The sequence below is a fragment of the Dicentrarchus labrax genome, unplaced genomic scaffold (assembly GCF_905237075.1).
Source record: "Dicentrarchus labrax unplaced genomic scaffold, dlabrax2021, whole genome shotgun sequence".
Classification (NCBI taxonomy): domain Eukaryota; kingdom Metazoa; phylum Chordata; class Actinopteri; family Moronidae; genus Dicentrarchus; species Dicentrarchus labrax.
The window spans coordinates 17,115,715-17,130,176 of NW_026136723.1; the positions used below are offsets into that span (position 1 = coordinate 17,115,715).

The following is a 14,462-nucleotide window of genomic DNA, read 5'->3' on the forward strand; positions in this document are numbered from 1 at the left end:
CTATGCGTATGTGTGTGCATGTGTGTATTTGTGCCTCAATGTGAACAAACCTGCACAAAAACAAACAATTCCTCTTATTTATTGTTAAATATTTTAAAGATGAACACTTGCACAACACAATACTTGAATACTTGGCACAATCATTTCTGAAAGATTGTGCCATTTAGTGAAATAGTAGGTATCTCAACTTAAAAGGAAACCCTTGCATGACTTGGAACGCCAAGCTCTTCAATGAGAGTCTATTTTACTTCATTCTGCTCCTCTCAGTGCTGCCCCCACCCTGCCAGCAGCAGCATCACACCCTCTAGGTTTCCAGAGGCAGACAGAGCCAGAGGCAGACTGTCTGGCTACCACCCAAATGGCTTTCTCCATGGATATAAACAGCCCAACTACAGGCCTGGACCACACATAAACACCATTCTGAGAACACAGGCAAGGTCTGAGCACTCAGCTTGTGTGCGAGGGTGTGTGTGTTTGCAGGAGATGAGCAGTGAGATAAATACAGAATATAGGCCCTAGACAGTGTGGGTGGTGAGCATACATGGTGTGCATCCTTCTATACAGTAGACAGTAATCTTGTTTTTTCACTTCTCTGTCCGGTTACTCCCACATTGCATCAGAATAATCAGGCACCCCTGCTCCCCTCCTGGAGGAATTAAAAATAACTTTTCCTCGGATACAGCAACAACACCGCCAACAGTGGAAATAAAAATCCCAGAAGAATAAGATATCGTCAATTACAAACTCTTATTGGATGCAAAGGTGCATGAGCAACAAGCTGACTGAGTTGTGATTTCACAATATGGAGTGACACAAGAGTCCTGCTTTCACAACATTTGTTTCTTTTTCTTGTTGCTAACTTTGCCACTCCAAATACTTCATGTTTTAACTGCTTTTATGTGGCTGTCAGAATGAGCGATGGATAAGAAGCCTTTGTGGTGGATGTGTAATGTTTACCAGATAAGGAAAGCAAACACTGCAGTGGGTGTGCGGGGGTGTATGTTTACACATTATGAACGTTTGACCCGGGACGAATCCCAGAAATCACCACTGATAGGGTTTTAGGGTAGAAATGTCACTAAATGCCCCCTTTAAACTTCAAAAAAATGACTCAAAATAAAATTGAAAAAAGGAGAGAATTAGGGCGATCATGGATTTTGAGATTTCCATAATATAGCTAGAGATCCCGTCAGAGGCATTTGGGTAGCAGACATGAAGCAGCCTAATGTGTGTGGTGGTCAGATCACCAGAGAGACACGTATCAGAATCTTAAAGGGGATTGGGGGTTTCAGACGATATCAAAGACTCGAGTCCCTTTGAAAAGATTAACCAGGCTAACACGGTTGTACTCGTGGGTTGTGTCACGTCATATACCCTGGATGCTGCACATGTGCACACACACACACACACACACACACACACACACACACACACACACACACACACACACACACACACACACACACACACACACACACACACACACACACACACACACACACACACACACACACACACGAGATAAGCAGAACGGGCAACATCAGTGGTGAGCATGGATTTGCACTCACGCACACGCCTGAACAGAGATGCACAACCTCAAGGGCTCTGCTGACATTCTCCCATGTCCCTCTCTTGGTAAGGGTCCCCGCATATGGGTCACATAAGAGGCCAAGGGGGAAAACAGAGCAGAAGAAGCCCCTGCACAGGAAAATGTCATCCTTGCAGCACGGATAGTAGACACACACACACACACACACGCCGCTAAACTGGGTCTATAAATACAGCAGTAAAGCAGGGAGCGGCAGAGTGGAAAAAGCCCAGTGGAAAACCATTCAATCGTTAGCTTAGCAGCCTAGCTCTAAAATTAGCCTTAGTAGAGCAGTGAAGTAACACACACACACACACACACACACACACACACACACACACACAAAATCAGCAAGCAAAGCACCATTCCTAACCTTAATTATAAAGAAAGAAAGCAGCAAAACTGAGTCAGGACCAGCTACCTACACCTCATTAGTCTAGCACTCCCCACATGTAAGGGTGGGGCTAGCTTAGCACCCGGAGCCCAGAATAATCTCGACTTCAAAGTATATGGGACATTATATCATTAGCCTATGTAACATCGTGGCCTATATATGCAAATCAAAGCCCCTCTCACAGAAAGCTTTAGTCAGTTTTAGCAACCTCCAATTATACAGTATGTTCTTGAATGAGCCCTTAAAGGTTAAAATGACATTCCATGATGGGAGTATTCTCGTCAGAGTAGCAACGTATAGCCATCACGTCCCAACAGACTTGAATCTAAATTTGCCCCTCCTGAGGCTTTAGCCTACTTTATAAGATGGGCAGAGGTTAATAATGATAACAGTAAATGAATCTGAAGCGAGGGTTTCTTTTTGTCTTCCAAGTGAGTTATTTCTGGTTGTAAGAAAAAGGTGAGCAGGATATTTAACAAAGAGTAAAAATAAGATAGCAAAGAAAAGTCACAGCCAAGGTTGTTGAGAAAATGGCCTAAACTTTATTTTATTATACAGTCCCTGAATGTGTCCAAAGAAAAGGGATGACTCGAGACAGACATGAATGAAACGTAAAGCTTATGACTTATTTAAGTGTATTAAGGGTCATTGTACTTTCTTACATCTTATGGTCTGCCTACAAACAGGAGTTAGTAGATACTACTATTGTTCTCTATATTAACAACATATTACCGTAGAAACATTTTATATATATATATATACACATATACACATATATATATATATATATATATATACATACATATACACACACATACATACATACATACATACATACATACACACACACACGAGTTGTGAATTGATTGAAAGAATCATTGAAAGAAAATGTTTCTACGGTAATATGTTGTTAATATAGAACAATAGTAGTATCTACTATGTCCTGTGTGTAGGCAGACCTTTACATAAGATGTAAGAAAGTACAAGGTTTAGGGCTTGAAACATGGAGGCTTTGGTCATGAAAGTAAGCAGAACTTTTGAGCTGTAACAGAACAGAAACTTTTTGCAGTGTCCTGGCAGTGGTCTATCCTTTTCTGTTTGCTGGCCAGCAGAGCATAGAACATAGGTAACACGAATCCTTCATTAATTCCAAAGGAAAAGAGAACAGGACTTGTTTAGTTATTGTGAGTGTCGAGGGGGGGTCTTGATTAATTTGAGCTACTACACACAGGCAGTTTATATGTGTGATAGTATCTCAGTGCTTGCATTTATCCCAAATAGTTTTCCCTGTTTAGACACTCCCAATAAACAATGCTTCTGTGTGACACGAGAAAGCTGCGAGAAACACACACATTCACACACACAAACTAACTCTGCTGCTAATTGCTCTGCCATGGCTTTTTACAGTTCATTTGACATTGAAGGTGCTACATAGTGTCGATGAACCTGTGTAGTGTTTTTAGTGTAGGGTGTGTATGACTGTGTGACAACTATGTGCACGCACAACAGCTGCTGTGGTAGAGGGTGATGGGCAAGGTGTTAAAGAGACAGATAGTTGGTGAAAGGTAGGAGGGGGAGATGTGTAAGCTGATGAAATGCAGGATAATCTTAGCCTAGGGCAAGTACACAGTTATTTGTAGTATGTGTGTGTGTGTGAGTGGGTGGAAGGTGATCAAAACTTGCCTTCACAAACTCTACTACTTTTGAACCGCTTGTGTATGCACATTTATGTGCACGTGTGTGTGTGTATAGTAAACAGCAAAGTGTTTAACCAAAGCTTCCATTTTAGACCTTTATGAGCTGCATATACTGTATGACAGGTCTTAGAAATACTTGATTGCAGTTATTGGGTGTGTCCATAAGCTTGCTATTAAAAGTGTACATAGTGCAGGGCCTACTCAAAGATAGCCAGTAGCAAAATGTGTCCTAGACCCGTATAAAAACCTCTAACAGACATATCTGCGGCTTTCTTGTTCAACAACATCTCTCCATGTCTTCCACTGGTTGCGGGTGCGTATGTAATTATGTCTCCATCTGTTCCGTTCCGCTGTGTCTTACCTCTGAGGCAAAGGAAGGTGAGGAAGTCCTCCGTCTTGGGCTTGCGTCTGGACAGGTCCTGAATGGAAGAGGATAGGGACGAAGAGGAGAGCGATGAGAGCGATGAGGAGGGCACAGTGGCCAGGCCGGTGTTCAGGCTGCCTGGGTCGGCCACTTTGACGGGCGTAGTGCTCGGCGAGTTGGGCTGTGACTGGGCGAACTTCCTCTGGGCATGGAGTCGAGGTCTGAAGGGGAGAGAAGAAGAAGAAGGGGAGGAGAGAGTAAGTAAATTATATGTATTATTTGATTACACTTGTACTCCACACTGGTGGGCCACCACGACATGGGGGCTGCCATGATTGATCGAGATAATAGGTAAGTTAATACATTTTATCAGATTTTATGCCCTGAGCACTACAAGACTTAGAAGTAAGATAAATCACATTGATTTAAAATACAATTATACATTAGGAAATACCACACACACACGCACACGCACACACTATATGTTGTATGAAGTATTTGGTGCTGATGTCTTTCATCCCTATACATTTCAGCAAAAGACAAACTAGTCTGCAGCTGATTAAAATCACAATTTTGTTCCTTTACATACAAACACACATATACACTGTGGTATTACTGTGGCCCTATGGCTATCATCTCACTGTAGAGTGGATTGCTGAAACAATTACCCTAAGGTGAAGAATTGATTACCTTTGTGTGCGTGTGTGTGAGTGTGTGCGCCTATGCACATTTGTTGAGTGAATGGGTGAGAGCCCATTATGATCAATTGGATGTGCAGGCACCCACACGCACTCACTGGCTGACATGGCCATTCAGTGAGTGTTTGGGCATATTTGCATGTAAATTTGTTTAAATTACAACAAAAAACTATGTGTGAGTAGCCACAGACACACAGACACAGACACACGTACACGTAGTAGTTCCTATTTTATTCCTGTTGAGCACTGAGTAGAAGATAATTAAGCCGTCTATAAGGCAGAACCAGCAGTGGCAGCTGATAATAACCAAATACACGGCAACCGTCTGCAAAGACAACCGCACACTGCCAGAGAACAACATACGTTTCTTCATCTCTGCATCTTTCTTTCATCATTCTCTCTTTTATTTCTGTCTCTTTCTCAGTTTCCACCATTTTATTTTCCCCTTTTTCTCTCCCCCCTCTACGTTGTGCTTACTTTCCCTATGTGGCGCACAAACCTTTGAGATGTCGCTCTCATTTTTCTCTCAGTTTGTCTCTTTTCTCTCTTTATTTCACAGTGTGTGTCAGTGGAGGCGAGGGAAGGAGGAGAATATTAAAGAAGTGGATGTCTGAGAGAAAGCGATGGACTTACTTGTCACACTGCCACCACACACACACACACACACACACACACACACACACACACACACACACACACACTTAACATGTACATGCATCCACACGCACACAAACAATAAAAATCTCAGGGGCCACATGAACCAGCAAGTGGCCTCAATCGATTAGCGCTGTGTGTGTGTGTGTGTGTGTGTGTGTGTGTGTGTGTGTGTGTGTGTGTGTGTGTGTGTGTGTGTGTGTATGTGTGTGTGTGTGTGTGTGAGCTACGCTACAAATGTTGAGGAGTAGTGATAGAAGCAATGTGATATCCTGGTATTATTTGTCAATTTGCCGCGGACCGGATTGAAGTAAAGGAAGATAGGATCATGTCTGGAGAACACCCACAATGCATTTGGCGCACTGAAAAAGGTGCAGAGTTCCGATTACACTTCAATCAGGGAACAGCGCAGGGTCAAAACGTGTCAATTCCCTGCCGTGACACGGGTGTAAGCTCAATATGTGAGAAATTGAGAGATGATTGCACGCACATTACCAAAGCGCGGCATTTTGGACGCAAGGTGTGAGAAAACTGAGCAAACAACTGTTTGCACATGCCCAGTTTGTTGACAATCAAAAAACCGGGTAAACAAAAGCCTATGACTGTGATAGGCATTTTATAGTTCACAAAAGTGAACAGCATTTGCACAAATCTAATTGGCTTTGATTTAAAAATGTCCATAATTTCTACATTTAATGCATTTAGTCTCCAAACAAATGCGGCAGTGAAAAGTTTAATCACTCATTTTACTGAATACAAAGGTATTACAGTTCAACATTCACATACAAGCTAGGTGCGTACAGAAGGTACAGTTTTCCCCTTGTATTACAGAACAAAGAACATGGCTATTCAAAAGACAAAACAACACAATGGGGACAGGTGTCACTTCACACAAGGCTGTGATTTACTTGCATACTAAGGGGGAGAAAAAAGATTGAGGGCAAGAAGGATGCACATGCATGAGAGAAGCGAGATACAACCAACGACTAGACCAAAGAATAAACCAATAAAGAGTTTTGCTGAGGTTGTGAACCAGTTTAGATGAAGGACATATTAGTATATGGTAGTAACTTAATAAGAGAGGAAGGCAAATAGAATAAGAATGCACATGACAAAGATAGATGAGCATATGGAAAAGGAAAAATATCAGGAAATGATCAAAAACTGACCAGAAAATGGATCAATGAAAAATAAAAACCAGTTACAGAAGAAGAGTGTGATAAACAGCTAGAGAGACAAGGGCAAAGGATGAGTAAAGTGTGAGAGGTAAAAGCAAAATCCCCTTTGTTTCACACATCCACATTGTGTACGCTAGGCTGGCCTTTTGTTGCTGCTTGACTGGAGGGACTCCACAGATGCAAAGAAAATGCGCACACACACACACACACGCAAAAAACACAGATACGTACTTATACCCGTGCCTGCCCAACGTCAAGTCTACATCCATGAAACATTTACCTTCTCAGCCTTCACGCATAATATAAAAACGTAGGTTGTGACCTCTAGGGAAGGAGCATGCAGGGCATACTGACAGAGAGAAGTACGGAAAGAGATGAGGCCAAAGCTAGAAGTGATGGAGAGAGGGGCAAAAGGGGCCAGTGGGAGAGTGAAGTCAAGAGTGAAGCTGGAAGCAGAGAGGTTTGCATTACTATAAGACTGGGTAAGATACAGTGTGTGAAAAGATAGGAGGAGAGAGGAAGGAAATAAAGAGAGAAGGAAAGCAGTATATGCATAGTGTAATCATCGTTTCTGTGGCAACTTCAACCACAAACATGCTACTACACCCATTTAATCATTTCAACACAGTGCATCCTGTGCACTTCTATAGACAGGCATATAAGTAAACACTCAAAAAGGAATTTAAAATGTCAGTGCATCTGAATTACATTTAAAAAAAACGTTTCTTTTAAATTATTGTGATTTTTATGACATTTTAAACAGAACAGTTCTTTTTTTTAGTACAAACCTTTAATATACTAAAGATTAGCAAACTTCCCAGTTTGTTTGCTGTAATATCTGTTACCCAAAGCACCTGTCCAAACACAGCAGAGCCAAGAAGTGTTGGCTGCATGTACTGAACTGTGTGAAACTTAAAAAATGTGTTTACAGAGATCCTTCTAAAAGCATTTTCCCTTTCACTCACTCTTTCACTGTCGGGCCAGCCTCTCTTTCATGTTCAAGTGCATTCTTTGCTGTTCATCCATGGTCTTTCCTTTCTAATACCCGCCTTATTCACATCCTTCTTCTTTCTTTCACCCTCTTTCTTTTGATTCTTTTAACCACCCCTCTCTTCTATTCAAAATTTGATTGAAGACAGAAAAGCTTGCAGTGTCGAGTGTGCATGTACTGTATGAATATATGTGTGCTTGTAGACTTTAATGGACCTTGAAGGGACAACTGTTTGTACACGCACACAAAACCCCACACCACTCTCTATTTCTCCTTACTACACACTCATATTAATAGTTATTTCATATTAATAAAATGTCTTGATTGACAGCAATGCTTTACATAGACAATACCATGGCCACGTGTGAATAACTGTTTCTGTGTAGCTGTTGCTATGCCGATGTGCAGTTCAAATACGCGGCCACCCAAATTCCAGGGAACAGCGTGGACTAAGTTGTGCTAAGAACACTTTCTAAATAGTAAGCACAGGAGACACTAAACTCTCCATAAAAGCCTCTTTGGTTAGCTAAACCCTGGATAGTTTCATTGCTCCAGTCTTAGATTAATAGGATCGCACGTAAAAGGAGATAGAGGGATAACTGACACACACACAAAAAAGAAAAGCAGGCCGTACGACAACAGAAGTAAAGCACATACAACTGTGCAAAAGAATGGGGACAGAGACAGATGAGCTAATAAAGCGATGTGCTTACTACATCCTGTCTAGACAGTCAACCAGAGACTTTTTAACACAAGCCTCAGGTTTTCCTGGGACAATCCTCTGTTATCTGTTACCTATTAACTAAGATGGGAGATATACTGGGGGGGCTTTCCCAAAGTCTAACAATCACTGAAAATACTTTTGCCGTCACTGGTAATCTCTAGTAATTGGACTAAAGCTCTCTTTATGTACATTTCTCTATGCATTATCAGTTGTCATCTTCTTTCTTCATTGGCATGCTAAAAGAAAAGGCAGGACTAATAAAAAGGTAATAAAACCAGATCTGCTTCAGTGATGATGTGATAATGCGGGGCTTGGCGGTGGATCCACGGGCAGGGGAAGGGATGAAAACTACAACTTCAGTAACCGATTATTTTAAAGATGACAGACTGCTCTCTTCTTTGAAAATAATGCTCGGGTGGCAAAACAGATTGACTGCAATATCACGATCAGGGGTGTCAGGAAATTATGAGCCTGAAAAACAATTATAGCAACACTTTAACAAATTCATCCAGATTCCTCTAAAATTAGGCATTGTCTCTTAAGTTTTGCCAGTATGGAAATGCTGAGCTACAACTCTTTAGTTGCAACAGACGACGAGACAATAAAGCATGCATGAGAAAGGCTTGAGTATAGCTGACACACAGACACGCACAGACACGCACACACGCACACTTCAGAGTCCCAAAGACCAGGTAAACATTGAGAAATCAGCATGGGAACAATTTGCAATGACATGACTGTTTTTGTAGGTGCTGCCACTGTGCTAAGAGTTGAGTGGTAACATGAGCCTTTGATTTAGCCCTCTGTCTTCCCAGAGGAGGGCTGCCTCTGTGTGTGTGTGTGTGTGTGTGTGTGTGTGTGTGTGTGTCAGTGTGTGTGTGTATCAGTGTGTGTGTGTGTGTGCCAGAGTACCCTATGTTCCCATGCGTGATGAACTATAGGTACAGTGACATAGTAGGTAAAGCTTACGTAAGTTAAAATCAGACTGATTGCCCTGATTGAAGAGTGAGGGGAGAGCTGGAGAGATGTATGGGGGGGGGGGAAAGAGAAAACAGAGATCCAATAGAGGGAGAAAAAACAAAGATTACAGCAGGATGTCCCCATTCATCCCTTTCTAATCCACCTTTCATCCATCCCTTCCTCTTTCCATCCCTTCCTGCTACCCCCCAGCCATCTACTCTTCAAAGGGCTGCTCTAATGTCTAATATTACACATGCCACTGTAGCTGCTAGAGCATTGATTATCTCTGAGAGAGACAGAGTGATTTTGACGATCCTGTCAGCCAGCAATCCTGGAAACGGAGACGAAATGGAGGAAGAAGAAAGGGAGAGGATAAAGAGCCATTTGTGACTTCCCTCTAACACATAAAATGAAGTAAGATGAAAAATGGGAAGGAGGTGGCAATGAAAGAACACAGGGACTGGGACAGAGAGAGATGAGCTACAGTTAGTTTAATGTGTTTTACTCATCCAAAGCCAGAGCATGGATGTGGACAGTTGACATAGATCCCACACATGCACACAGACCCTGTCAATCAAAGACTTCTAGCTCTCTTCTTCAGTCTCCATCTTATCAACACCTTTCCAGTAATGGCCGTTTCCATGGGAACTGCAGCGATGGCAAGACTTCTCAATGTGGTCATCCCGACTTATGCTTTCGAGAGCGCTGGCAAGCATCCACCCTTCTGGAGTGTCACTGAGAAAGCCTACACTCCCTACCAGCTCCAGGGATGTGGACCAGACCCTCACCCGACCTTCTCCCAGTGGAGGGAAGCCAGCAAAAACTGAATTCCTCCATCACACTCAGTCAATAACTCAATAACCCACAGTGTAGGAGAACAGTATCACAAACAGAAACCTCCAACCCAAACTGGATCCTTATACCAGTTCGCTGTCAGCCAAAGCACGTCGGCAGGGTGCAGAGTGCAAGGAACTAGATGACTAAGCACATGTGTGTTTGTGTGCACTGAGCTGACAACAGCTGATTTATTAAACTGCATATCAACTAATTTGTGCATAAAACACTTATAATAGATGCAAAGGAAAAATGCTTTAAATGCCAATTAGGCAGAACTGATTGTTGAAAAACTGGTCTCCCATGCATGTTTGATTTATTGAACAAGCTGTTGGCTCAGCATATCAGCATCTTTCAATCCTTTGCGTATATGAAATATTGATGAATCGGGTCCAATATGTACAAGTACAAGTGATATATAATTTAGAACAGCAGAGGGGACAAACAAAGAGATACAAACACAGTTGAGACTTGAACTTAATAGCGTTTTATGGATGACTCTGCTTTAATTGTTCAAGCTTGAGAAAACATTTGTTATTTTGTCTTTGGCAATTGCGTTAATGGGTGAAATCTAGCTTGGAACAAGTAACCAACACCAGACACAATTTCTGGTTCTAAAGTTAGACATGAAGCCTGATACTCAGGTTTCATTTTAAAGTAATGCTCATTCTCTGATTATATGTGCTTTTAAAGCAACTTCCACCTTTGTCATCAAATATAGCATCAGAACTAAATCATTTAATTAATTAGTGAATGGAATGACAATCAATGACCTGGACCTAATGTGAGACAGCATTTAATGACATACGTGTCTGTGGTCCTGAGGTCACATACTGCACACTGCGTGCCTTGTAGACGATGCCTGGGTCCTCCACAGGGGAGCCTTGGCTGTTATGTGTGGCAGTCGCTGTGTGGTTTGGTTTCAGACCTTTGCTGTACCACTGTAAACCGATATTTGGATAAGGCTGTCGAGTGGAACATGAGCTAGTAGTCCCTGTGTTGATTTGTGCAAATGTGTCAGCCTCTGACTTTTAAAGCACTCTTAATACTGTGAAGTTCTTTGGATGCAAGCAGCTGCCAGCAATGCTGAAAATGCAGTATTAATTGGAAAGTAATTGTTTATCTTAATTGCATCCATTCCTAAACTCCACACATACCACTCAAAACAGAATGAGAATAAGAATGTCTGAAAGCAAGAAAGATAGCAAGAGAGAAAGAAAGCAAAAAGTATACCAGGCCAAAAATGTAAAAAAAGCATTACAGCAACATTATTCTCTATATTTAAAATTGCTAAAAGATACAACATGAGCAATGCACATATGTTTGGACAATCATATATTTATACAATTGAAGGATTCAGTAAGCTGTTTCAGGCATTCAGTAAATGGATCCATATCACATATGTCACACATTCAAAGTCTGGTTACGATTTCTCAGTCTTTTGCAGATATATGGCACATCTGAATCAAGCCAAGTCTTGAGCTGGTCCGCTGTGTGTATAAAAGGTTTGATAGACGCTGGCATGAGGCTGGGCTTGAGTCAGACTTTATGTTCCCTCCCATGGTAAAGGTTATTGTGTGAGGAGAAGAGCGCTGATCCAGAGTCTGTACCTTAGGGGCTGTATTAATTGGCTCCAGATGGCCCACATGGTCCTGATAAAAGACTACCTCACTGCAGCTGGCTCTGTGAGAGTCTCTGTGTGTGTGTGTGTGTGTGTGTGTGTGTGTGTGTGTGTGTGTGTGTGTGTGTGTGTGTGTGTGTGTGTGTGCGCTTTAGTCCATTTTTTCCTGATCAGATCCACATAAATGTCGATGTCTATGTACATAAAAGTATGAATGTTTATATGCAGGGATTAAACTTCACAAAATGTGCATGTGTTTAATCAATGTCTGTCTACTCATCTATCTATATTTATCTCTGTGTGTGTTGCCTGGCAGTCTGTTCATATCAAATCCATCAGCAGATAAATTAGTAAAAATAAATTGTGTGTATGCACAATGATCACACTATAATTGACACCATGTGTATCCTATTCACATAGGAGCATTAAAGCATGTGAAAGAGACAAAGCTCTACTGCTACACTGTTTTATCACAGATACCTCTTTTTTTCCCCCCCTTGTATTGCATTTAAAAATGTCCAGTGTGTCACATTTAGGAAGCTCTACAGGCATAAATGGAGTATAATATGCACAGGTTTTCATTAGTGTATAACCTGAAAATAAGAATAGCTGTGTTTTCAGTATTTTAAAATTAGCCTTTTCTAAGATAGTGGCTCCTCTTCTATGGCATATTGAACCACCATTTTTCGGCAGTAGCCTAGAAAAGACAAACCAAACACTGGTTTTAGATAGGGCCACGATAGTTTCTCCTACACATTTGGAAAGCTGAGTTGTATTCAAATGGTTGCAACTTCACCATTAGATGCCCCTACATCTTACACACTGGTCCTTTAACAGGCAATCAACTCTTTCCTGTATACCTATTTTGACACATTAAAAGTATATTCAATGAAAAAAATGAATCAGCTGCCCCTTCATTCACTTCTCAGCCTGTAGGGAGCAACTACTAGGGTTAAAAGTGCATAATGATATATTTTCCCACACAAAGTTTCTCCACACAAAACCTAAAATGGATGATGTGTGTTCAGTGTAAACAGTTGTAACTGAACACTCAACATTACTCAATGTGTTTATTGCTTTTCTGTCTCCATGCATTTAGGAGGAGGACGGCACTGCAGTGAACTGACCAAGTGACCTTGTGACCTTCACATATGCAAACAGCCCCCGTATAGACCGTAGTTGCATATACACTGAGCATGTGCACACTGCACACAAATAAACACCATCATTAGTCAATGAGCCGAGGCTGCTGAGAGGACAAATGTGCATACAGTAGTCCGCTGGAACAGGCCTTAATAACCGTGACAGCAACGTACATATACTACAGTATTTCTGTATATGTTGTCACCATGTGGTTTTAACGTTCGACTGCTTTGCGTTGACATCAAGATAAATGTAAGAGTGTTATTCAGAGGTGTGGTAGTGTGTTTGTCCCAGTTCAGCTGTGACAGCTATATGCTTCAAGCAGTCACAATAACGCTTAAATTCATTTGAGATTAAAGATATAGCAGGGCCTGTGTGCATATTTAAATATAACCTTGGCTTTTTTTTTTTTTTTTTTGCCCCCTTGCCCCCCCTTTTTTTTTTGAATGAAACAATGAGAGTATAGATGGCCTGATAGGCAGATGTGGAGAGAAAAGACATCTTGACAATAGATCAAGCTTAGCTGTATCTCTGTGAATATATAAATGCTATATTAGGTCAGATGGAAGTCAGCCATTGTCCCCTTTGTCACTTTAAAAGTGCTAATGTACAAAAGTGGCAATACACTTAAGATAAACCGCTAAAATTACTTCAAAACACCAATACAGCCTCACCCAGATGAAGCCAGAGGTTCTGAATTTGTAGTAAATTACACGGCAGAAAAAAATCATTTGACAGCACTGCTCTGCTTCCTGTTCACTCAGAAAGAAAAGATAAAACACAGCACTTAAATGTAGGCTTTGTTAGCAGTCAAGGTCCACTGCTCAGGGCTATTTGCCACTATTTCCCATCCCCCGCCCTTCACAACACATGCTGAACTCAAACCCTATGACCTCTGACCTTGCATTCTCCTTAAATCACCCCTGGGAGAGGCTGACCACAGCCAGGTTAGGTCAATAAACATCAGAGATGGTTCTGTATGTGCTTAGCAATCAGTCTAATTAAGCCTGAGTCCCGTATGTAGACCTTCAGAGACCTTGAGTGGACTCAAGGCCTTGCGGCTAGAGACACAGAAGGTTGTGGCTCAAACAAAAGATCAGGAACAAGCGGAGTACAGTGGAGCACAACAAATATTTTGGAATGCAGCCTCTTCTGCTATTATCATGATTTTAAGTTTAAAAATATCTTAGTATTGTGTGGTACGGCTATTAGAAGAACTAAGCAGAAAGATTTGAAAGAATCTTTCTGAAAGTACACACAAGCAAGGTATCTGAGCGCCACACACACACACACACACACACACACACACACACACACACACACACACACACACACACACACACACACACACACACACACACACACACACACACACACACACACACACACACACACACACACACACACACACACACACACCACTCCCAACTGATCAATCTCTCACTGGTGCGTTTCCAATTTACAGAAGATTCCCAGGTTGAGATGACAAGACTGACCCTTCCAATGGGTCACTGCACTCTGCAGTGGAGCACCTCTTGCAACGCTTTTGAAACATTTTTCTTTTCACAGACAACCTCCAACTGAGCTCTGGCTTTAATGGCACAGCAAGGTGTAAT

General features: G+C 41.7%; 2 protein-coding genes across 2 annotated transcripts in view; one reads left to right on the forward strand and one right to left on the reverse strand.

The window, feature by feature from the left end:
• Positions 1–14,462, reverse strand: part of jarid2b (jumonji, AT rich interactive domain 2b) — a 104,427-nt gene that overhangs the window by 28,105 nt on the left and 61,860 nt on the right. Inside the window, exon 4 of the mRNA XM_051391387.1 lies at positions 4,041–4,264. Coding sequence (XP_051247347.1) covers positions 4,041–4,264 — 224 coding nt within the window. The remainder of the gene's footprint in view (positions 1–4,040; positions 4,265–14,462) is intronic.
• Positions 1–14,462, forward strand: part of LOC127358389 (nuclear transport factor 2) — a 232,593-nt gene that overhangs the window by 26,370 nt on the left and 191,761 nt on the right. The gene's annotated exons all lie outside the window — the stretch shown is intronic.